At 40.6% G+C, this 25517-nt stretch overlaps 2 protein-coding genes across 3 annotated transcripts in view; one reads left to right on the top strand and one right to left on the bottom strand.

Annotated features, from left to right (window-relative positions):
• The window catches only part of SERPINB11 (serpin family B member 11), a 68603-nt gene that overhangs the window by 10530 nt on the left and 32556 nt on the right, over positions 1-25517 (top strand). The gene's annotated exons all lie outside the window — the stretch shown is intronic.
• On the bottom strand, positions 1429-8080 carry SERPINB3 (serpin family B member 3). Of its 2 annotated transcripts, none has more exons than XM_077777630.1 (7): positions 7913-8080; positions 7310-7366; positions 5948-6076; positions 5083-5200; positions 4104-4243; positions 3422-3577; positions 1429-1830 (listed from the first exon to the last, which is right to left on the bottom strand). In XM_077777630.1, the coding sequence occupies exons 1-7, from the start codon at positions 8078-8080 to the stop codon at positions 1429-1431; spliced, it is 1170 nt and encodes a 389-aa protein (XP_077633756.1). The 2 variants fall into 2 exon arrangements, with proteins under 2 accessions (XP_077633756.1, XP_077633757.1); XM_077777631.1 differs by having other exon boundaries at positions 3422-3514.

Genomic DNA, 25517 nt, shown 5'->3' with positions numbered 1-25517 from the left:
GCACGTTGGAGTTATTTCCAGTTTTTGGCCTTGTGAATAAAGCTGCTGTGAACATTTGGGTGTAGTCCTTTCATGGATTCAGGTTTTCAGTTCTCTTGGGTAAATATCAGGGGGTGGAGCTGCTAGGTCATATGTTAAGTAAACATGTACTTTTTGTAAGAAATTGCCAGAGTGATTCCAGAGTGGTTGCACCTTTCTGTGTTCCCTGCCAGTAGTGTGTGAGATTTCCCGTTGCTCCGTATTCTCTCCAGCATTGATATTGCCAATTTTTAGAATTAAAATTAAAGTTCTGACCACTGTGTAATAGGTGTGAGGTGTACTCTGTTGGGGAGGAATCTTGAAAGCACGTAAATATCCATTCCTTATAAAACTTTTAATTTAGTCATTTACTTATTTATCAGTATGGAGTCATTAGATTCTGTTTTAGTGAATGAATTATGGTGTCTTTAAAAATAAAGACACAAGATTTGAGTCTTCTATCAATTCCTCTACACATGGCCACAGTGCAGGCAGAGGTAGCTGCCTGGTTCTCTGACTGGCCTAGAATGGAGGCAAAACTTTTCAGTTTTCATATAGGTATCAGTCGTTCCTCTACCTGATGTGACTCAGATGCCTATGAGCCTTTGTCTCATATCTGGTTTTCTCTGTGCCACTTCTGACATTATGATGGCTTACTGATTAGTCTCATTGTATCTACACTGTTCTTTTCTTCATCCATTTATATCATAGAGATAATATTTTTAAAATGCAGATTGATGATCTGCATCTCATCTTTGGGAAACAAACAACTGAAACTTGTTCTGGCTTTCCACTTATTTTAGGATAAAATAGAAAGTTGTGAACATGACCTACAGCACCTTTCATGTCTGGTACCAAATTACCTTCAGCCTTAACATGCTCTGCTCCTATTTTGAGTTTTCTTTTTAATATGATAGTATATTTTAAAATTATTTTTCCTAGGTATGGTGGGCCACTTATCCTCTGTTGAAACGAAAAAAAAGAAAAGCAACAAATAATTCGAATACATGTTTTATTGATAATTTGTTTCATAAGTGAAATTTAGACATGTAAGGGTCCTAGGTATCAACTAAATTCTTAAATAAATGTGGACTTTTAGGTTAATAAGTTTGAATAGTAGATACGAATTTTGAAATAGAAGGTACTATTTCAAATTTAGTAGAAGATAGAGTATTTAAAATATCCTTTTACTATATGTTGAACATTTTGTTCAAAGGGGTATTATCATGGGTAGATAAGTAGGTTTACAGGTATTTGTAGAAGGAGGGAGAGAGACAGACAACCATTACATTCTTAGTGATGACTATGAGATTGGAAAGGAAAAAAGAATTAAAGAGAATATGTTATTTTCAGCAAGCCATGTACTGGAAAACCTGCAATTCCCTGTAAGTGGAGGCAGGCTAGTTGTATCTAAGGAGAGGAGACTCTGCCCAGGAAGAGGATGCTGTTGGTCTTATTGTGCTTGATGAAGAACAGGAAGGGGTGATCACAGTGAAAACGGCGAATTGGTGGTGATGTTAACCCAACAATTACGACTGTAGAGGCTGCGGCCTCGGTGCCTTCTTCAGTCACCTCTACAAAGGACTTGTGTAGGACTTTAGACACCACGAGATCCAGTGTTCTTGTCATGCCCAAGAAGTTGGCTTTCTGTCCACTGAAGGCATCCACCATCCCCAGGGACATCAGCGCGTCCCTGAGGTCATAGGCCTCTTCCACCTTGAACCGGGGTAAATATAAATCCACCGGGCTCTCGCTCATATTCTGTGAGCTCGTCCACTCTGTTAGTTTCTCAGCGGTGAGTTGATCTTCAAGCTACAGCAATAGGGAAAGGGAACAACTGACATGATTCTCATTGGACAGCAAACATGATGTAACATTGGACTGAATTATAGAAAACTTTTAATAGTAAATGTACATACAGAAGATTCGAGTTATCACATCTTATCTAAGGAGGCAAAAATAACAGTCATAAAAATATATTTTACAGTTGAAAAATGTACTATATATTCACAACTGTGTTATATTTATGTATCTATGTATACATAAATATGTATGCATATGTATACATATATACACGTGTATATAGGGATATATGCATACATGTGTGCATAGCAGAATTATTAAAATTATCTTGTAAAAATGAACTATGTTTCTATTTTGTATGCCTCCCACGTGACATGCTTCATTTTCAAATAGACTTATATACATTACTTTTTACGCCCTAATTTAAATAATCATTATAGTATAGGTACTACTTTTCTTCCTTTTTCTTGCTTCACCTATTTGTAAACATTTCTCACATATATATTTCTCTAAACAAGTTTAAATTGTTACACAATATTAACACTAAATTGGTATTTAAAGTATACATATTTTTAAGCATTCACACTGTGTCAGTCCCTGTGTTAAACTGTCGGTAATACGAAAATGCGTCATTGTTCCTTGTTCTGAATTTTTCAATAGTTTAGGCTCCTTGCCTTGTTTGGATTCATTACCCTAAGTTAAAATCCCAGGACTGGGATTCCTGATGTCATTGATCATGAGGATTGCTGAGCTGGAGTATGAACAGGGTCATGGCCCTTCGCAGGTACTTCCATATTGCTTTGCCTGAGGATTGCCAAAGCCCGGCATTAGTACAGGTCTCCTTTGGATACAGCAAGTTCATGGGGACCTCAGCAGCATCACCGGCTGTTGGAGTCACTGCGAGCTGCCATGTTCAGATTGTCCTTCATACGCCAGATACCGTTGTTGGTATTCTTACATACTGACTTCATTGTAACAATTTTAAGAAGAAAATTCTAGACCCTCCACACACATCTTTTTTGTTTGTTTGTTTTACTCTGAGCAGTGAGACTCTGAATGACTTTTAAACTCCTAGCAACAGAATACTTCTAAACTGAAAAGCTAAATCTGTTTGTCGATTGTCTGCAAAGCCATTGTGATTTAACGTTTAAAATGTACCCTTTGTTGTTTTAATTTGCTCGTTTTGTGTATGAGTGAGCTTGCAAATATTTCCATGTGGCACCTACACAAGAGTGTTTATGTCCTTGTCTTCACATGAATAGACTGGGATATATTAGAATTCTTATGGTTGCAAAATATTAATGTTAGCGTACCTAGGTAGGTTTCTCAGAATATTAATGGAACCTGTGATGTTGAGATTTTCTGTATAATCTTCCACATCACGCTGTGATTTTTAAGATATTTACTTTTTGGATACCGGATTTTCCTTAACAAATCTTTTTTAGGCTGTTTGCAGAGAAGAAACCACGTACTCTGTACTTGAACTCTGTCAGCCGCCACCACCTGCCTGTGATCATTGCTGCAATGAACGACCCGTACAAGCACTGTCCTGCTGGGAAGTTAGGCAATAGTAGGAAGAATCAGAGGTACAAGATTTTACCTTCTGCAGACCATCCACTTCATTTGGCAGCAGCAAGATCATGCTTAGATCCTTGCCTTTGTATGGCATTTCCAGAACCTGGGCCTGTACCTCCTCCAGTGAGGTGTAATTAAAGACCGCGGACTGTTTCATCATCTGCACGGGTTTACTTGTCTCCTGAGGTAATTGATGGGGCATACAAATGCTCAGTGAGGTATTATTCAAAAGAAGATAATACTATTGAGGTACCAAACACATCCTCCTCCTAAGAGATGATAGGGGAAATCTGTGAATTCGGGACAAGAGTTTCTTGGAGTATCCCCCAAGTAAATAAGGTCAAAAAATAAGAGGATAATGAGCCATGACCAAGTCTGTTTTCTACTTGCGGTTGTACTACACGCTATCAGATAGGAGTTGAAATGTAACATTCCATGTATGACTGTGTTACATTATTATAAATAAATTACAGGGGCACCTGGGTGGCTTAGTCTGTTAAAGCATCCGACTTTGGCTCAGGTCATGATGTCAATCAAGGTTCTTGAGTTCAAGCCCCGCATCGGGCTCTGTGCTGACAGCTAGCTCAGAGCCTGGAGCCTGCTTCGGATTCTGTGTCTCCCCCTCTCTCTCTGCCCCTCCCCAACTCATGCTCTCTCTCTCTCTCTCAAAAATAAACAAACATTTAAAAAATAATAAATTATAATACCTTGTTTAGCCAAAATTTTTCCTCCACTGTATATTTTTTATCAAATCTCTTGTCCCACTGGCCTCTGAAATAGACTGCATTCACCAGAACCAGAACAGTAGCATCAAGACTTCCTTGGGGAAGCATATCCTTGATTTTTCCTGCAAAGGAAAGAACATAGAGGTCTGCCACGGAAGGACAAGTGGTTTGTTTGGAAGATGCTTTGAAAGTTAACAGTCGATCCTTAGTTATTTGCACAAGTCACCACTTGAGGGACTCTGAGCAGTAGTTCTCCAGCTAGAGCTTTCCTCGTGGCACCAGCTGGATGGAGTTGTCCTTGCTGCGGACACCGCTTCCTGTCATGGGAAAGGGGTTCAGATTCTCTGTTTTTGCAGGGCCTCAGTCACCTCACACTGCATAGGGATACATTGATTTCAGCTACTCTTACAAGTGACTCCACCCCCCACTTCCCTCCCTCAGTTCTTCCACACCTCCACTCTTCACTCCTCCCTCCCTTCCTTTCTGTGTTTCAGCTTTGGGCTCACTACTGTAAGGAAATCGGGCTTGATTGTTCTTTAGGACAAGTGGCATGAACTCTCTGATCTGAAACATACGCCCGCCCTAGGCTGTCAGACCCTAATCCCTGCGGGGTCTTCCTCTGGATTCTCCACTTTGGGGATTGAGAGGATGTGAACCCAAGATGGGGTCAGAGCAGAGTCTTGAGATTCACAGATATACTGTCATCTCTGGCCCCAAGCAAACCCAGATTGCCAGCCGTGTTTCCTTGTACTTATCTTTCTGTTGTACCTCCTGGGCTCCCCTTGTCGCTCTTCACATTTACGTGGACCATTCCTTCATCAGCGGTGCCCTTCTCCATCGTCTCTGCAAAGCCACCCCCCACCCCACTGACACCCCATATGGTGTCAAGAACAGGTTTCATGCACAGCAGGGACTCAAAAGTGTTTTCTTTTTTTTTAATGGGAGCTCTCCCATACTCTACCATTAGTTTGGCTCTCCACCCAGGAATTAATCTTCTTACGACTTTCTTCTGCAGCGTTTTTGAAATCAACAGATTCCGCACTGGCTAGGTAAAATTTCTTAACATTATCCAGATATTCCTTTGACATGGGAAGGAAGAAAGGATGAAAAGAAGAATTAAGAGTAATTTGTCAGTATGTATGTATTTCCAAGTTAGTTATCTTCAGTCTTGACAAAATATAGTACAAGAAATCTGAACCCCGAAGAAATCTACTTTCTCTTGCCCATGCATATTTTATACAGTTACCATGTGGGTAACGTGAAAAGGAAGTACAGGCTGGTGCAAGAATGAAGTCTTTGAAAGGCAATACCTTCTGCACATAGGCTGGTGCAGCAGAAGCTGTGGGTTGCAGACTGCAAAGCATGATGCCCCAAAGGAGATGATATGCTTTCTCACCAGCACTGTCAATCCTTAGGGGTCTCACCTTTGCTTATGTCTTCCATTTTGGCCATTCAGTATTCCCTGTACTTCCCCCAGCCCTCCTTAGAGACTCAAGCCTGCCCCCTCATCAGTATGGTCCATCAAAATGTATACTAGGTGACTGAATGGTGTCAGATCATGAGGGGCATCTCATGACTTCCTTTGCTACTGAGCCTCCTCTTGGGTTATAAAGTAACCCTCAAGCCCACACTCTGTACGGGCAGATTGTCAGGTTCTAGGGCACTTCATTTGGTTATGAGTCGAGACAAGGGAGTCTTGCACCCTGTGTAAATGCTCTCCATGTGGGTTAGCCAGTTTCATCTGCCTTATTCTTTCCCATTTAGTTATTGAAAGACTAATGGCTCAGGATTCAAATTAAAGGTGTGGAAGGCCAGGTGAAACTTACTTGAAGAAACGGGTACTTATTGTCTCCATAGAACTTGTTGACAATGTTCAGTTCATATGCATCAGTGGGTTTCTTTAATTCAGTCAGAAGCTTTTGAAATTGGTGGTGCATATCTCCCAACTTTTCAACCTTCAAATGTCAAAAAGTAAGCTCATTGTATTCTCTGTCAACGTAGATATAAATACTAACTCCGTGTTAATCTGTTCGATCCAAAGATAAAGTTTGGTATTCCCACAGGTGACATTCCTTGTTATTCCCTGATTTTTGGTGGATTTACTTAAATATTCTTCAAAACCTTTACATTCAGTCTCTTCTAGGAAATTCTTTCTTCCTGCTCTAAATAATCCCGTCTTCACTTTTGAACTGCAGATGTGGTACCATTCCACCATTGGATTGTCTTCTGATTGTACAAAAGATTAGGTTAAGCTTCCCAGCTAAATTTAAGCTCCCCAAGGACTAGAAGCATATTTCAGTTTAGCAGCCATCAGTGGTGTGGTAATGTTGGATTTGTATATTTCAGTTACGTTATGACATGAAGCCTTGTGCCCTCCTAGATGGTATTATGTTCTAAGACCTATTGACCGTGATCGTCACTCATGGTGGTCATATTCTTAAGTGTAGGAAAAGTATGCGCCTGGTAAGTAAGGGCTTTACATTGGTATCTCTGGGTCTTTAGACTACTTCAGATGAAAAAAAGAAACTTCAAGATTAAGTAAACTTTCTGAAGAGACATAGGTTGAGGAGCCAGTTTTTGAGCCTAAGCCTGGCTGAATCCAGAAACTTCCACTTGCTAGCTAAGAGTTTTGGACCATAAGGCTATAAACTGTATAACTCATATAATCGTTTTCCGAAATTTACTTGGATGTGTGCTTATTCCTGTTAATTCCATTTATGAATTAATTAAAATGATATCATCTTAGCAACAGGATTGTGATTACTGTAATTATTGTTATTCTATGATAATAATACATAAAATTTATCAGGGTTTCCAGTAATCTAGGCACGGTTGTAATGTTTGGCATCTGTTTGTATGTATGGAGGCAGAGTCCTTTATTATTCCCAGTTCACTGGGATGAGGTCACTGTGCCTCGGAGCAGTTGTGTCTTGTTCATGTTCCCCAGTGTGAATAGCAGAGTAGAAATTTGAAGCTCTTTAGGCACAGTACTGATCTCCCCTCTGGAGCCAAAAACATGAAATAAATAAGTATGTAATATGAAATGAGAAACAATTCTGTCCAATCTATTTTGCCTAAGATTTTTCCCTAAAAGTTGACTTTTCACAGTTTATCTGAAATTCCCTTTTAAAGTAGGACCCTCCTGGATGTGTGAGTCTCCTTCCAGACCCCAGTGCTCCGTGACTCACATGATCTGTCGTAGTTGCTCCATGCGTGTTCTTTGTGGCTTCGTTAAAGTGAAAGACCTAGAAGAGGCAGGAAGTGGGACAAGAAAACTACTTAAAAGATCTGGAAATAAAAAAGGAAGAAAGAACCCAAATACAAACAAAGCAAAACCCCAAACCAAAACCAAAACCAATACACAAAGGAAAAAGAGAAAACTGCGGTGTAAGCATTTGCTCCTTGGAAAACCACAGCAAAGCTGACTGATCACCAGCCACTTCAGAGAATCCTGTTGTTACTCAGTGCCCAGGAAATGTGAGGACGTTTTCCATGGATTTAAGTCAGCACCTCACTTCTACCATTATTCTTCCATTTAAGCCTCTCCTCTACTTGTCCTGCAATTGTGGGAGTTCATCCCAGCTCTCAGAGGCAATCTAGGTACAGGGAGGCAAATGGGGCAGAACCCAAGGGAAGGCATGTGCCCCCTCTCCCCCCACAGCTCTGTGCTCACAGTCATGGGGATGCTTGCCCCGCCTCCTGTGCTACACAACCGGATCTGTGGTCTTCTGCACCCAAGCCAACGGAGAGATCCGTCTAAGCTGGTCATTGTGTAGGAAGCCAACACCTACCTTCTCAATTTGGAGGGCAGTGTTTCCTTTGGCTCCTAAATGGGTCATGGCTAATGCTGCTGAGATGGAGAGAGGGGAGTAGAAGATGTTGTCATCCTTCTTTGCTATTTTGAACTGTTGGAACAGATCCCATGCGAAGTGGGTGTTTGCTTCACTGAGTGAATTCATGGCGACCTTGGTGTGACCTGGAACTGTGACCTGGAACTCCTAGAAAGCATCAGATTCATATTACGACTTTATGGAAGGGAGGGTTGGTTAGTCTATAATGAAATTTTCTTAACAAAATTTTTTAAATGTTTATTTTTGAGAGAGAGAGAGATATCTGAGAGCTAGAGAGCTGGGGAGAGGCAGAGAGAGAGAAAGAGAGAGAGGGAGACACAGAATCTGAAGCAGACTCCAGGCTCTGAGCTGTTAGCACAGAACCTGATATGGGGCTTGAACCCATGGACCACGAGATCATGACCTGAACCGAAGTCAGACAATTAACAGACTGAGCCACCTGGGCACCCCAGTATAATGAAATTTTCTTAAAAGAAATGACTTCTCTTTGGATTGTGGGATTCTGGCAACTAAAGGCTTTCTTCCTTTTACTTTTTAACCCACAAGGGGTTATGTGTAAATTTCATAATTAGACAACTATCAAAATTACTGTATATAAAAACAACTTTTGTGAAAATGTAACGGCACATCTTTCTTTCATTACTGGCAGGACTAGGCCTGGGTAGAAAATGGTTATTGCAGATACAAACAGAGATTCAGGTAACAACATTCAGCCGGGTCCCATGAGGCAGCTCTCTGCCTTTTCCTGCAAGGTTCCGTGGGTGCCAGATTCTCTCCCCCCAACCCCCACCACACATGGTCCTCAAGGAGCATGGTTTAATCAGAAGTAAATAAATAAAGGATAAATCAGATGAAAAAGATCTTTCCAGTTCTACCCTGACAGAGTAAGTACAATACAATCGCATAGAATGAAATAGATGCATGCTATAAAACACATCATTATCGGTATTTTCAGAAATGATTCGGGCTACTAAGTGGAGCAGCTGCAGGCTCTTACCTGTGTTCCTGGAGGAAGCAGAGGTGGGCTGGGATCCTGTCAGCCTGTGTATGGTGCATGGGGAGATCCTGAATATATACCTCCTTCCTGCTTTCTTCTCTTCCTCGTTGCAGTCGGTATTTCAAGTAAATCAACTTTTGATTTCTTAATCAGGCCACCTGACATGTATCCACTCAAAATATTTATGGGGATAAAACATGATTATTCCATTACTGTACTTCCTTTTCACATGCAGCAAAAAAACCTGCAGCCCTGCAATCCTCGGCTCTTAGGAAATGCATGTAGGTGTCTTTTCTAATACCAGCGAGGATAGAATTAAAATCCCAACTTCCTCTCATGCACCTGCTACATCCACCCGGAAATAACCTTAATAAAGTCTTCTCTTGGATGTTGATGTCTTTAAGGCCCACATTAAACAGAAACAGTGAAAAAGCTTAACATTTTCTGTCTCCTGTTCTGAAAACAAGCTTGTTCTACCTGTCCATTTCCTTACTCGGTATAACCAGGAAAATAGCTCGAGTTCTGTCGAAAGCGCTCCTGATGAGGTGGCCCAGCTGTAGGCAGAGAACAAGAGTCTTTTGTCTTCCCCTAAAGGCTGCACCTTGAGAACTGTCCTTGTTCCTGCCCCCCAGGCCCCCTTGCAGCCAGTCCCAGATTTTCTCTGTGTTTGAAGGTCAGTGGGGAGCTCCTTTACCTTGCAGTGTTCACATGCTCACTATGAGAAGAATAATCGATATAAACAGNGCTGTGCAAACATTGCCATCTCCTTGCTGTGACTGCCATCCAGAGAGGCCGGTGCGGCTCCCGGCAAGTGACAGCATTCTAATTTTTTTATATAAATATGAATCAAAAATAGATTGTGTGAGCTCCAGAATCATGACATTTCTCTGTCACTTGCCCTTCGCCATACTGGTTTCATATTCATGGACTGGACACCACAGTTAACAGCTTGTAAGAAAAAAAATGAGGAAAAGGTGTTCTTTTTTTTTTTTTAATGTTTATATTTATTTCTGAGAGAGAGAGAGAGAGAGACAGTGTGAGCAGAGGAGGGTCAGAGAGAGGGAGACACAGAATCTGAAACAGGCTCCAGGCTCTGAGCTAGCTGTCAGCACAGAGCCCGACGTGAGGCCCGAACCCACGAACCGTGAGATCATGACCCGAGCTGAAGTCAGACGCTCAACCGACTGAGCCACCCAGGTGTCCCAGGAAAAGGTGTTCTTAGAATGCCACGGTCAATTCTGCTGTCACTGGAACCTTATGCTGCTCATGTGCATAGATGGAATAATATTAAAAACTAGGCTCCTTTCAAGTGGGGATGGGTATTTGCTCATTTACACCTTTAATAGCTTATTAAGGCAGATCTCTTTGTTATCCCCATTTCACAGATGACAGAAATGAGGCACAGAGCAGGTGAATAAAGGTTCAGGTTTCTAGGGGTAGTGAAGTGCACAGGTGAGATATCCAGGCAGATAAGCTGGCCCTGGAACCTGAATGTATATCCGATCCACAGTCCATACTCCGGTTAGACAGGCTTTGGGTTTGAGCTGACATAAATCCTTGTGTTTAAGTGAAAAGAACCTTCTGCACTCTCAAAAGAAGATAATGTCCCATAAATTCAGAAGAGGTGAGGTTCAGTCAGATACTAAGTCCCACAGTCACCAGGGGAGAGGGCTGGGCTTTCAGGTTCCCTTTTAGGGCTCCATCCTGAGACAGCCAAGAACAGTGAGTGGGAGAATCAAATCGGGGTGGTTTCCTTTGAGTGCGAGGCTCAGAGAGAATCAAATCATATCCAGCCCTCCCTTCCCCCAGACCGCTTTCTCAGGCTGGGGTTTAGTAGATATGGACAGGGAGGGTGGGAAAAGAGGCAGACTAAAGAAAGTGTTTTTTCCCCGAGTACACTGTGCCCTGAAGCCTGCCTGTGGCGGGAGAGGGTGGTTGTTGGGGGCCATCCAGCACAACATCTGGCCTGCCATGAGGGTAGGGGCTATGTGTACCGTGGATCAACTTTATGGTTCACATACTATAAGCTTACTTTTTTAAAATGTAAAATTCGCTAGTTTTTAGTACAGCAACAAGGTTGTGCAGATCACCATGATTTAATTCCAGAACAATTTCATCAACTCCCCTCCCGGCCAAAAAAGAGACTCCTCCATGATGTCTTTTACCACAGCCTCCGGAGACCACTAATCTACTTGTCTCTGTGGATTTGTCTGTTCTGGATATTTCACTTAGATGGACGTGCACAGTGTATGGCCTTTGTATCAGTTCCCTTCCACTGAGTGTGGTTCACCCATGTTGTAGTATTATTGGTGCTTCATTCCCTTCCATGACTGCATAGCGTTCCGTCACATGATAACAGCACTGTTCGTGATCCATTCACATGCGAGTGTACTTTTGGGTTTTGTTCACCCTTTGGCTATTGTGAATAATGCTGACGTGACCTTTCATGTAGAAGTTTCAGCATGGACGTATGTTTTCATCTCTTAGGCATATACCTAGGAGCGAGCTCGCTGTCCTATGGGAAGTCTGTGTTTGACTTTATATGCCATTTTATATTCCTGCCAGAGTATGATGGGCTATGTATGGGAGTTCTGATTTCCAGCACGCTTCTCTAGCACCAGTGACTGTTGTGGGGCCTGTCTACCACTTGTCGAGGACAGGGTCTTTTGTCTCGGCACATCACAGATTCACAGGAAGATTCACCTACAACAATGTCCCGGGAGCTCAGAAGTTGGAGGTAGGGGGTGGAGATAGGTGCCCCGACCCCTCAGGCCGTGCTGCTCTTAGGTCTCCTCCAGCCCTCTGCGTGGAGTGAATCCCTGAGTGGGACTGTTCTGTAACAGGAGCCCTGGAGTTGGGACTGGGTGAGGGGACGGGAGGAGGCACACTATTGGGGTTTTGATGAGGGAGTGGGTCCAAAGATCGAAGCCTGTGACGAGAAAAAGACCATGATGAAAAACTACAAACACGAGGAATGGGAGCTTCTCAGTCAAGGGTGAATCACAGGCTGTTGTCGCCAGATAGAAATGGGGGTTCCTGGAGGAGGAGCAGGAGCAGGAGAGGTTTCTCCGGGTTCCTGGAGAAAGGGACCTGACCTCAGAGGACAGAATAAAGAAGCTCAGGCTGGGCTTGGAAGGAAGAGATTTGGGGACAGTGTGGGATAACTTGGCCTTGGAGGGAACTTCTGACCAAGGCTGCATTCTCCTGGGACTAAGCTGCTAAGATTGGTCACGCAGAAGTGAGTCTGAGGAGAAGGGAATCATTATAAGGACTGGGAGTTTGCTTAAAGTTAGAGAGAATCTGGGCTCAAATAAGAAGTAATTTCATACTTTTCTTCTCTTCCCAAAAAGTATTCCTGGCATGTAGTAGTAGGAAGCATTATGACATCCTGACGTCTTACACTGTCACAGAAGACTCACCAATCCTCAGAAGTTTTTGCAGGTGATCACCTGCCAACTTGTATTTTTGGGCATTTTCTAAATACACACCAATGTCATTGGTTTCAGGAGCCCAGGAACCCAGTAAAACTCAGGAAGGTACACTTTCAGGAGTCATCCTGCTATTTCTAATGCCTTGATAGGTTGGTTAAGAAATATCCCCTTGGTTTTCCTGAACCTTATTTCCTTGTGAAGGGCATGATTTGTTAAGTTGCACATGCTACGGGAAATTTATTTCTTCCTTCTTACGAAGCATGTCGTTGTGTCTGTTTACAGGGAAACTGGTGAGTGGAGACTAATCATCCAGTAATAGAATATCTGCCAATTACTGTATTCCTGTAGACCCAGCTATGTATGCATTGAATAACATCAGAAGGGGCTAATGAGCTTTGTGAAAAAATGTCACAGAGGAGAACTCATTCCAATTGGATTTAAAAAGACATCAGTTAGGGAATTGGTCTCCTAGGTAAGTCTATCCCGGGAGACAGACAGATCCATATTGCCTCCACCCCGTCCGCCATTCCCACGCCTCCAGCACCACCCAGGACAGTCATCCTGCTCTTTCAGTTAAATCCAAGACTGTTCCTTGTTCTCCTCTTACAGCTCCCTCCCTGATTCATGGTGGCGCTTCTGTTCTTTCGCCACGAAACTGCAGTGAAGGTGTAGCTCCTCCTTGTCATCTTCCTCTTCGCTTTTCTGAAATAATGGATTTTCCCCATGACTGACTGCATGCCACTCGATCTTTTCTCAGGGGCACCTTCCCACTCCCCCATCTTCATACTGTGAGGCCGGGACATACGGTGTTCTCTTTGATTTCCACTGCTTTTTCTAGTCATTGCTCTTTTCCTTTCTTCAACGACCTGTTTTCGGTTTCCAGCCATGGAAGTCTATCACCATGTGCCCACTAACCGTCTTGTGTGTTACTCCTTAGTATTCACTGTGTAATCTGTTACCTCTGCACCCTTTTATGGTTTTAGCTCTTCATCCTCAGTGCTTCCAGTATTCCGGGTGACTTCAAAACTTTCATAGTCAACAAATGGAGTCCGTATTTTATTTTACATTTCCGTTTTAGCTGAATATCCTTCTTTGTGAAAATCTTCTCATGTCTTTTGCCCTTTTCGTCATCGGATTCATGATGTTTCTTACCTATTTGCATATGCTCTTTATATAAAGTAATGTTAATCATCGCTGATGCTGTCTTTGGAGTACCAATGGAGAGGCAAAGTTCTAGAGGGCTAAAGAAACTTGAATACATGGGATATTTGCTGGGGATTTAATTTACTTTTCCAGTTCTACCCTTTGCTCTTTCAACTTCCTGTGGGTCCCAGAGCTGAGTCATAGACAAATCAAAGTCTTGTTCTCTGACAGACACTTGCCTTTGGCCAGTGGGAGGCAACAAGAGTCACCTAGTTTCCTCTCAGCTAGACTGCCAAAGGATGGGTGCATTTCTTTCCCCAAACCACAAATGCTATTGGGAAACCTTTTCTGCAGCTACAGCTATTCTCTGGATTTTGGTAACCACTCCTTTTTCTATAGGTCTAGGGATGGCAGTGTGTCTCCACTGTCACTAACCTTGTGATATTCACCATCTTTTCTCTATTTCTCTTAGACATGACTATACATTATATAGTTTCCTTATTAAACTTTCATGAATTGTCCATCTTGACTGCCATTTGTTTTCTGCTAGGCCCTTGACTAATACGGCAAGTAAATTGCTTTCAGAAAAATACCTTCAAATGGAAATCAGGTTGCTCACATATTGAGAAGCACATGCCGAGGGCAAACAGGGCATTGGCACCTGGCAGCAAGTTGCCACTGATGGAGGCAAGACATAAAGTACAGTGGGAAGGTGTAGGGACATCAAGTGGCTGTGGTGCTTAGTTGCTGTGGCGACAACAGTGATTATAAAAATTGTAGGATCAGCTGCGTACTCATGATGGGCCTGGGAAGTTCAATTCCAACTGAAATCTGAAACATGTTTTCTGTGGATCTTGACAAGTAAATACTAAAAGATACAATATGTTTGTAGTGATAAGATGCTTCATCTTTCTAGGAAAATGCAATTAAAACAACAGTGAGATTAACACCAGTAACAATTTTTAAATACGATTGGTGTTATGTGGAAGAAGAGAATTACTGATAAAATCTTGGTGAAAACGTTAGTACCACTACTTTGGAAATATTTGGCAGTATGTGCTTAAGAGTCAGTAGTTCTCAGGATGCCTGGGTGGCTTAGTCAGTTAAGTGTCTGACTCTTGGTTTCAGCTCAGGTCATGATCTCACAATTTGTGGGTTTGAGCCCCACATTCCACGCTGTCATTGTGGATCCTGTCTGGGATTCTCTCTCTCCATCTCTCTGCCCCTCCTCTGCTCATGTATACTCTCTCTCTCTCTGAAAAATAAATAAATAAACTTTAAAAAAATAAGTCAGCAGTTCTCTGTTTAAATATAGTACACCTTAGATGTACCCACATGCTGTGCTCAAGAGACACGTGTAAGGGGGTTAATTGCAGTACAGTTGGTAATGGCAAAAAGTAGAAACAATTTAGATGTATATGAATAGAAGACTAAAGAAAAGAAACCATGCTGGATTCATCCAATGGTATGTTGTGCAGCAGTGAATGTAAGTGAACCAGATATTCATGTATCAGAATGATGCATGAAGATGATAGATCTTCAAACATAATGTGCAGTGGAGAAAAACCATGGTGAAAAGATGTGTAGCTATCATTCTTTTGCAGTGTGGGTGGGGAAAGTAGGGAGATTGATCATCGAAATGTAATTCTAGGGAGCTAGGGAGCATGTCTGTTTCAGAAATGGAGAAATGTCATTGCATATCATATAGTGCCTATTTGTGATCAGAGATCATTAGCATTGAGAGCCAACTGCTCTTAGATAATTTGTCCAAACACTGAGCCACATCAAAAACGTCTGGTTTGTCCTTTCAGGCTTGAGGTTTAGCTAGATGGGTTTAGATAGCTCATATATTTCCATATCCATTGTACTCTAACCCCATTATACCCTGTAAACCTTTCTGCTAAAGTCCGTGTGTGGTTTCATCATAGTCTTCTGATGGCCCTTTATCCAGTCCTTGACAGGGGATTTTCTGAATTATTTGTCAACATTGACTCATCTTCCTTGGGATTCTACCTTTAGTGCTCTACATCTCTGACCCCCTTCCCCCTCCTCCCTCTCAGATGCAGGTTTCTGCTGCTCCTGGGGGTCTTCTGCAGGCACTCCCTCTCCAGCCAACCTGGGCTCCCTCCCCATTATGCTTCAGTCCATGAGTTCCATGGTCCATTTCTCTCAGTTTAGAGCATTCCCTCCCTTCCTTCCCAAGCCTAGTGCCATTCATATAACCCTTCCTTTTCATTAGCTTTGGGTTGATATTTGTCATTTTGATTGATTGGTATTTGAAATAATTTTCATCAGTTCTGTTTTAAAATATAGTCTATTACTTTTCATCTTTATCAGAAAATTTACACTGATTTCCACCCCTTCCATTATGAGGGTTCTGTTGATGTTTCAGTAGAATTAGCATGTCTTTGGAACACAAGGAGAGATCATTTTTTTCTGTGCTCCAAGTCTAGCAGTAATCAAGAGCAACTGATTACTGGCTGTTTACATTCAGACGAATGTTTCTTGAACATTCATTTTGAATTCAGGTGTGGTTACATAATATTTGACCATCATATTTTTAAGCATCTTTAGTGACCCGTTCTCCATGCAATGGGTTCTTAGTTATTTTCTCTGACATTGTGGTAGGCTACATGCATGGTCTCAGCACAGGGCCAGAAGTAGGGAAGTCACTGACAAGGGAAGTTTGCCAAGATTCCTTTACATTCGGGTGACAAGTGACTTAGTAAGCCTCATAGCCTGAGCCAGAATTCCAAGACCATCCTATCACCATACACTGCCTATCTCATTAACTCTGGAACAAGTCTCTGCATTCTGGAAATGACCGTGACTATAACATTAGCCTCCCCGGGACTGCCAGGAACAGTTATCATCACCTCCTTCAGCTTCCTGGTCACCCAAGCATGACAAATCTCCTTTCATACGTACCAGTAATTATACACCACTGCACATGAAACTCCTGGCCTTGAATTATTCTTGTGATGTCCTCCCTACACTATGAGGATCTCTTGACAAAACATGTTAACTAATTGTACTTTAGGTAAAAAAGAATTGTTCCTGAAATTCAGGGCAATAAGTTGAATTTTGGTCAGTATTAATTGGATTTACAATAATATTCCAGTGATTCTTGGAAGTACATGTGCTTCTTTAAAAGTATGTTTTATTTGTTGACATACTCAGTGCTTGCTCTGGCAAGTTAAGATTATTCAGAAACGTAGGCAGCAGAGTACGAGAGGGAACTCCTCGTCCACTCTCAGGCAGAGTAGTGGATTCCTAGGACCACCATCATAAAGTATCTAAAAACTGTGTGGTTTAAAATGACCAAAGTGTATTCTCTGACACTGGTGGAAGCTAGGACCATAAAATGAAGACGTTATCAGGACCATGGTCCCCTGAAGATTCCAGGGGAGACTCCATGCGTCTTCCAGCCTCTGGTGGCTCCTGCTGTTCCTTGGCTTGTGCATTCAGCCTGTGCCTCTGTCTTTATATGATCTTTTCCTCCATGTGTCTCTTCTCTTCTTGTAAGGGCACTGGCTATTGGATTAGGACTTACCCTAAGCCAGTATTACCTTATCTTAACTATGGCTGCAGAGTTTGTATATCTAGATTAGGTCATACAGTGAGATACATGGTAGACATAAAGTAAAGGTGACTTTACTGTACTTATTCAGTGCTTACTCAAGTCCACTACTGTTAACGCTCCCTTAGTTGAAGTAAAACCATTTAACAGCTGAGAAGAAACCATCTAGCCATTTTTCCATGAATGGAAGACGCCTACTGGTATCCATGTGATCCTGAGTAAGCGCGAACAGCCCAGTCACTGGGTAATCCCTGGGCACCAGACTGTACTTCATGATTATCTATTGAGGGTGCTGGGGCCAAGATTGTAGGTGTTAGGACTGACACAGCAAATGGACAGGCCATGGCGCTGGCAGTAGGAAGGACTTGCAGCAGCCCCGAAGGAACCTGCCAACGGAGGTCGTGGCTCCTGGGGTGCTCATCCGCCATAGGCCTCATGAAACAGTTCAGGAGGAGCTGCACTCTGGGTTCTTCATTGGTTTGGGCCATTGTTTTTTGGACCACTTCTGGTGGCAGCAGTTGAGAGACTGTGGAGGTCAAACCCTAGTTTCCAGGGCAGACATTGAGGGAACAGTAAAGGAAAGTGGCAAGCTATGTGAGCGGCCCTTCCCAAGACTTTTCCAGGAGTGCTCGTTCCAAAGGCAAGATGTGCTTAATGATGGACCACTTCTGACTTAGGCCCCTTGGTCAGATGGTGTGTGTGTATGTGGTNGAGGCAGGGAGGGAACGCAAGAGAGGGAAGGAGGGAAGGAAAGAGAATGAATGTGACCAAGGTAGACGGTGGGTCATGGAACCTTCACGGCTGACTGTCCTAGAGACAAGAGGCTTCCTCTAAGCCATACATCTTCCAAAACTGCAGTCTTCAAATGAGAGTAACTCTAAAGGGGACTTTTATATGAGAATTTACAAATTTCAAATGTACGTGTTGTCTTCTCTGAAATTTATGTGCCTGAAAATGTCCTGTGTTCACAGCGGCAGCCTTCCCAGTTCTTCCACATTTCACAAAGGAAAGGCAAATTTGTTACCTGCCCCAAATCTTACTATAGTGAGATGCCCAGGAGCAAAAAAGACAAAACCCTCTAAATGATTAATCGAGATAATCCAGGCCCACCCATAGGGCTTCTGCCTTTCCCTATTTTCTTTTTTTCTTTATCACTATTATTATTTTTTAATGTTTTACTTATTTCTGGGAGAGAGAGAGAGACAGTGTGAGCAGGGAAGGGTCAGAGAGAGAGGGAGATACAGAATCTGAAGCAGGGTTCAGGCTCTGAGCTGTCAGCACAGAGCCCAACGCGGGGCTTGAACCCATGAACCATGAGATCATGATCTGAGCCAAAGTCGGATGCTTAACCGACTGAGCCACCCAGGCGCCCCTGCCTTTCCCTATTTTCGAGAGTCCTGTAACCTTGAACAGTGGAAGATCAGAAGGGACGTAGTTTAGCTCATGTTGAGTTCTGAATTAAGAATATATATACATTAAAGCAGGGTGACAGTGGGAGTAATGATAAGTTTTCAATAACACAGCCTCTTTAAACCTTTGATCGTTATCAAGATTGTGTTAAACTGGAGAGCGAGGTGGAAGAGCATCTCAAAGTCTACTGAACACTAAATAGGACTCTTCCATTTGCTGTGACAAATTTCTTTCCTGCTATTCCAGACACTATCTCAGGTACAAGAAGATACCAAACTGAGTGGTTTTATTGAATGTTTTACTGGGTTATATATTTTTAAGATACATCAGATAAAATCTATGGAATTTATTTCAGATATGGTGTGCATTATTCAGTAAATATATATAATCTATTTTATCCAATTACGTCATGAATATTTTCTCCTATGAAAGTGAGTCCTCATTTTATTTCATTTCTAAAATTGGTTCAACCTGCTACTAGCAAAGTCCAAAATTTTGTGTTAGATGCAGAACCAGTGAATTTTTAGCAATATACTTTTTTATCTTAAATGAAAAATCACAGGGAAATTTTGTTCTGATTCATCTCATTAAGAGATGCTTCTCCAATGAAAACACAGCTTCTGTGTTCAATAATTATGTATCAAATTTTTAATATTTTTCTCCACTTACATGCTAATGTAAGTGTAGTGATAAAAAAGATGTTGTAAACATTTAAAGCAATACGATCATGGGAAATAACATTTTATATTTTAAATTTACAAACATTTTTATTGGGAAGGGAGGATGACAAAGTTGTCAATAGAAGACTTTAAAATATAAAAATATTAAATTAGCATGAAATTCTTTGAAGAAAGTGGAATGGAAATATAATTTCCATGTGAAGAAGAATGATTTAAAATCTTCAGAAGTTAAAGGGCTTGATCATGTGTTTTTAAAACGGGTCAATAGTAGGGACTATAGTTAGATTCCATTGGATGCATTTAAAAGAGTGCTATAATAAGTTTATTTTAAAATAGCAACAGTCATAACATGTCGTAAGTTATATCCTTTGTAACTGTGATATGGACAGAATTTTTGGTGTCAGCTAAAACGTGCAAGGCTTTAAACAAAGTTCTGAGTTGTTCTTGAGCCAAGGGTTTGGAGATCACTATTGCAGGGTCCAGATCCATGGTTTTGCTGTCTGCTACCAAGCGCTACATGTTTCAGGCCACATCACTAGTGACACTGTGTGGCAGTGGCTGCAACAGCAAGTCAGCAGCATGAGACTCTCTGGGAACAAAAAGATTTCTGGTGTTTCTTCTTTAAAACACACATAAGACTGAGAATCCCCCTCCACAGCTCAACTTGTTAAATGTTTTGGGGGATTCAAAGTTGTTAAGAGAGAGAGAATCCAGGGGGAGAGAATGTCATCCTAAATAGAACGGTGGATGGATTATATTTTATCTGATTATAAAGAAGAAGGTGGTCATACTTTGTATTCATTAAAGTCTTAGTTTCTCCCAACAAAGGAAAGGCCTGGGCTAAGTAACTTCACAGGTGAATTGTGAAAATATTGAAATTGAAAAATATAACATCAGTCCTTTTCCAGCTTTTTCAAAAATCAAAGTAGAGGGATGATTTCCTACAGAGCAGGAGGGACGCTATGGGAAGAAAAGTACAGGCCAGTATCTCTTATAAATATTGATACAGAAATCCTCATAAAGTACCAACACACTGAATTCAGTAGCATCCTGAAAGGATTATGTATCACAACCAGGTGGGATTTAGTTATGGGATGCAAGCACAGATCAACATGTGGAAACCAATCAGTGTGCTACACCACATTAACGAGGGGGAGGGGGGAGAACATCACGAGACCATCATGTGACCATCACAAATGATGTAGAAAATCATTATTACAAAGTTCAACATCTTTTCATGATCAAAAATCTTCAACACATTAGGGATAGAAGATTTCCTCGACACGATAAAGGATATTTCTTGAAATACCCACAAGTAACATCATATTGCAGAGTGAAAGACTGAAATCCGTTACCCTTTACCCATTTCTGCTTCACATAGTATTGGAAGTCCTAGACAGAACAGTTAGGCCAGAAAAAGAAATTAAAGGTGAATAGGAAGAAGTAAAAAGATCTGTTTAAGATGACATGATCTTATATGCAGTAAATCCTAAAGATTCCACAAAATCTCTGTTAGAACTAATGAATAATTCTGGAAATTTCTAAGATATGAAATCAACAAACAAAAATTGTGTTTTCATACTCTAATCAAGAAAAATCTGACAAGGAGATTAAGAAAACATATCAATTCACAACAGTATCAAAAAGAATTAAATACCAGGGATTAACTAGGTAGGCAAAAGCTTTATAGAATGAAAACTACAAATCATTGGTGAAAGAAATAAAGAAGACATAAATAAATGGAAAGACACCCTGTGTTCTTGGAAACTTAACATCGCTAAAATGACAATACTATTCAAATCTATCTACGGGTTCAATACAATCCCAGTCAAAATTCCAATGGCTTTTTTTTTTCTTTTCCAAAGAGGAAAACTCATTTTGAACTTCATATGTAGTCTCAAGACATTCCCAGTAGCCAAAACAGTGTTGAAAAAGAAGAATAAATTTGTAAGTTTACATTTTCTAGTTTCAAAACTACTATGAACTTACAGTAATCCAAACAGTGTCACATAAAGACAGACTATATACCTGTGGAGTAGTAGAGAAAACTGGAAATAAAATTTTGACTATATGGCCAAATGGTTCTTGACAAGGGTGTCAAGACCATTCAGTGGAGAAGAGGACAATCTCTGTAACTAAATTGTGTTGGAAAAACTGGATATCCCCGTGGAAAAGAATCAGATTGGGCTCTTACCTTACACCATATATAAACATTAAGTCAAAATGGGTCAAAGGCCTAAATGTAAGTGCTAAAACTAAAATGTTCCTAAAGGGATGCATAGTGGAAAAACATTGGATTTAGCAATGATTTTGTTGATATACTACCTAAAACATAGGCAGCAAAAGAAGAAATTGATAAATTGGACTTGATCAAAATTTAAAACTTGTTTTGCATCAAAGGGCACTATCTAGAGAATGTAAAGCAATCTGCAGAATGGGGAAAAACATTTGCAAATCATGTATCTGATAGGGGATTAATATCTACAATATATCAAGAATTCCTACCACACAATAACAAAAAACCTAAGCCCAATAAAAAAAAAATTGCAAAGGACTTGAATAGACATTTTCCCAAAGAAGATATATACAAATTCCCTCCCAGAAAATAACAAGTGTGTATAAGAATGTGAAGAAAACAGAACCCTTGTGCATTGCTAGTGGAAATGTAAAATAGTGCAACTGTTGTGGAAAACCGTTTGAAGAGCCACCATATTGGTGATGGCTGCACAACAGTGTGAATGTGCTTAATGCCACTGAATTATAGAGTTAAAAAATGACCACAATGGTAAATTTCATGTTAGGTATATTTTAGCATGCACACATATGCAAGTCACGATTTCTGNCTTCCTTTCCTATTTCCCTCAAAGCTTCTATTAACTTTCTTTCCTTTCTCAAATTCTCTACTCATCCCATTGCTTTATCACTTCCAGTTGATGTCTTTTCCTCCTATTTCATTAAAGGAAAGAGAAAGGGATATTATTTTGGAACTTCTTGAACTTCCCATCATCTTCTAAACTTCAGAACAATGTGTCCCTCACTTTTCCACTTTTCCTTCTTCCTGTTCTTTTATTCCCATTTTCTATTTTCTCATGAGGTTCTTTCATTAATGACATACTTTTTCTAAATAAGCCTCTCTCTCTCTCTTTCTCTCTCTCTCCCCCTCTAGCGGAACTCTCTTAATTCTTAAGCAAACAAATAGACCACTTTCTTCTAACCACTCTATGCAATAAACTTCTTTTGTCACTCAAGGTTTTGGGTGCAAAATATGGAGGCTGGAGTCCATATTTTCCCTTCTTTACTCACTGCAGATTTAGCATCTTGCCAGTATTTTAACAGCATAATTTTTGCTTAAGTTAATTATAGACTTTCTGAATTCCTAATCCAGCACATATTTCAAGGGTTTACATCTGTAGAAAGGATTCTACTTGTGTGATCTGCACACCCTGGAAGTCCCCCAGACCTCAAGATTAGAACGAGTTTCACAAAAACACTAAAACCTTACTTGCATTTTTTACTCTGTTGAGATTCACACAGATGGTGCAAAAGCAATGATTTTTAAAAGTGCTGGCACCTTACTATGAATCAAGGCTATAGCCCCAAACCATACTAGTATATGTATTCTTCACTTACAGAGACACACAGACACACAGACACACAGACACACAGACACACACACACACACATGCTGTTTTTTACTTCTTGGTCTTTTTGAATCATTAAAACATCTAATTGAAGATTTTTTTGAATCTACCTTAGTACACTTCACAAAATTAGGTGAGGTGACATGGGAAGTATGCACAATGTAACTTTAATTTTTTTCTTAAGTATGGGCTTATTCTTAAAAACAGATTTAATTAAGAAGTATGTGCCCCCCCATACTTCCAAAGACAATAGTTAATATGTGTACTTTGTACAAATCTTTTCCTGTTCCTCCTTGTTTATCCATTTTATTGAGTTATAATGTACATAAAATAAATTCATGCATTATAGAAGTCTAGTGCGGTGACTTTTGACAAATGTAAACACCTGTGTAACCACCACCCAATCAAGTTGTAGAGCGCTCATTTCAACCAGAAATTTTCCTGGGGCTGTCTTATCATCTATTTCCTCTCCAGTTCCAGCCCTAGGAAACCACTACTCAGCTTTCTGTTAGTTTTGCCTCTTGGATGTCACATAAAAAAAATTATATAATATATACTCTTTCTGTCCCATTTGTTTTGCCCAGCATAGTGTTTGGGAGTTTCATTCATGTTGCCGCAGGAATTGGTAGTTTCTTCCTTTTTATTACTGAATACTATTCCATTACCATACACCAGCTGATAAAAATTTGAGGTATTCCCAGTTTTTGGCTATTAGGAATAAGGTTTCTATAAACATTTATGTACTAGTCCTTTTGTGACATGTATTCTGTTCTCTTGGGTAAATGTCAAAGCGTGGAATTACTGGATCACATGGTAAGTGTATGCTTTAACAATGCACGTCTTTTTGTACACATGAGGAAGACTTTCTCTAGAAGTGAAATTGCTCAGCCCTGAGAGAGTTAAAGCTTTCTGGAGTGATATCTCCAAAATGGCAGTATAAGACACCCGAGCCTTCATTTTCCCACAGAGATCAACAATTAGATAGCTCTCCTTGGACAAAAGCAGCTCTCTCTCTCTCTCTCTCTCTCTCTCTCACACACACACAGATAATTATGTGACACAATGGAGGTGTTAGCCAATGCAGTGGCAGTAGTCATATTGCAATATGTAAGTGTATCAAATTAACACTGTGTACACCTTAAACATACACTGTTATAGATCAATTATATCTTAACAAAGATGGAAAAATTAAAACAACCGCATTGTTTTCCAAAGTAGTTGCACCTTTTTGTATTCCCACTGGTAACGTCTGAGGGTTCTAGCTGCCCCACATTCTTTCCCCACATAGTTTGACCAGTCTTCAGCAGCATCGACTGCTATAGTAATGGTAACTGCCATTTTAAAAATGCTTTTATAAGCCTAATACATTATTGGTATCATTGTACATTTTTAAAATCTTTTTTAAAATATAATTTATTGTTGTTAGCCAACATACAGTGTATACAGTGTGCTCTTGGCTTTGGGAGTAGATTCCCATGATTCATTGCTTACATACAACACCCAGTGCTCATTCCAACAAGTGCCCTCCTGAATGCCCATCGCCCATTTCCCCAAATCCCCATTAACCCTCAGTTTGTTCTCTGTATTTAAGAGTCTTTTATGGTTTGTCTCCCTCCCTCTCTGTTTGTAACTATTTTTCNTTTGGGAGTAGATTCCCATGATTCATTGCTTACATACAACACCCAGTGCTCATTCCAACAAGTGCCCTCCTGAATGCCCATCGCCCATTTCCCCAAATCCCCATTAACCCTCAGTTTGTTCTCTGTATTTAAGAGTCTTTTATGGTTTGTCTCCCTCCCTCTCTGTTTGTAACTATTTTTCCCAGTTCCCTTCCCCCATGGTCTTCTTTTAAGGTTCTCAAATTCTACATATGAGTGAAAACATATGATATCTGTCTTTCTCTGACTGATTTATTTCACTTAGCATAATATGTTCCATTTCCATCCACATTGCTGCAAATGGAAAGATCTCATTATTTCTCATGGCCAAGTAGTATTCCATTGTATATATAAACCACATCTTCTTTACCCATTCATCAGTTGATGGACATTTAGACTCTTTCCATAAATTGGCTATTGTTGATAGTGCTGCTGTAAACATTGGGGTACATGTGACCCTAATAATCAGCACTTTGTATCCTTTGGATAAATTCCTAGTAGTGCTGTTGCTGGGTCGTAGGGTAATTCTATTTTAAGTTTTGATGAACCTCCACATTGTTTTCTAGAGCAGCTGCCCCATATTATACATTATTTTTAATCATTATAATAATGCTAAGAAGACTCTTGAATACTGAGAACAAACTGAGGACTGATGGGTGTGTGTAGGGGGGAGGTGGGCATGGAGGAGGGCACTTCTGGGGATGAGCACTGGGTGTTATATGGAAACCAACTTGACAATAAACTATTTGTAAAAAAAAATTTTAATAAAATTTATTTTCTATTAAAAATAATGCTAAGAAGAATATATTAATCATTTCTTTTTATTCCTATAGATAAGACTCCAATTGGTTTTTGCACTCCAAAGCTCAGAATACTTTTACATGGAGTAGTGGGCATCAGGATAAATCTATTTGTCCACTGTCTGTTAAGTCACCTTGTTCTGATATGTGTAAAATGATACTCTCTCTCTTTTAGTGTTCTTGGTTTTGTTTATTGGTGAACTCA

Source organism: Crocuta crocuta, unplaced genomic scaffold (genome assembly GCF_008692635.1).
Source record: "Crocuta crocuta isolate KB4526 unplaced genomic scaffold, BGI_CrCroc_1.0 scaffold36, whole genome shotgun sequence".
Classification (NCBI taxonomy): Eukaryota; Metazoa; Chordata; class Mammalia; order Carnivora; family Hyaenidae; genus Crocuta; species Crocuta crocuta.
This window is presented reverse-complemented; position numbering and strand designations above follow the sequence as displayed.

Excerpts from the sequence above, each read along its gene's own strand:
- SERPINB3 (XM_077777630.1), bottom strand. The coding sequence starts at position 8,080 with ATGAATTCACTCAGTGAAGCAAACACCCACTTCGCATGGGATCTGTTC. Across the intron at positions 6,077-7,309 it reads GAGCAACTACGACAGATCAT|GTTGAAAAGTTGGGAGATAT; the intron begins GTGAGTCACGGA and ends TGACATTTGAAG. Across the intron at positions 4,244-5,082 it reads GGTGGAGAGCCAAACTAATG|GAAAAATCAAGGATATGCTT; the intron begins GTAGAGTATGGG and ends TTTCCTTTGCAG.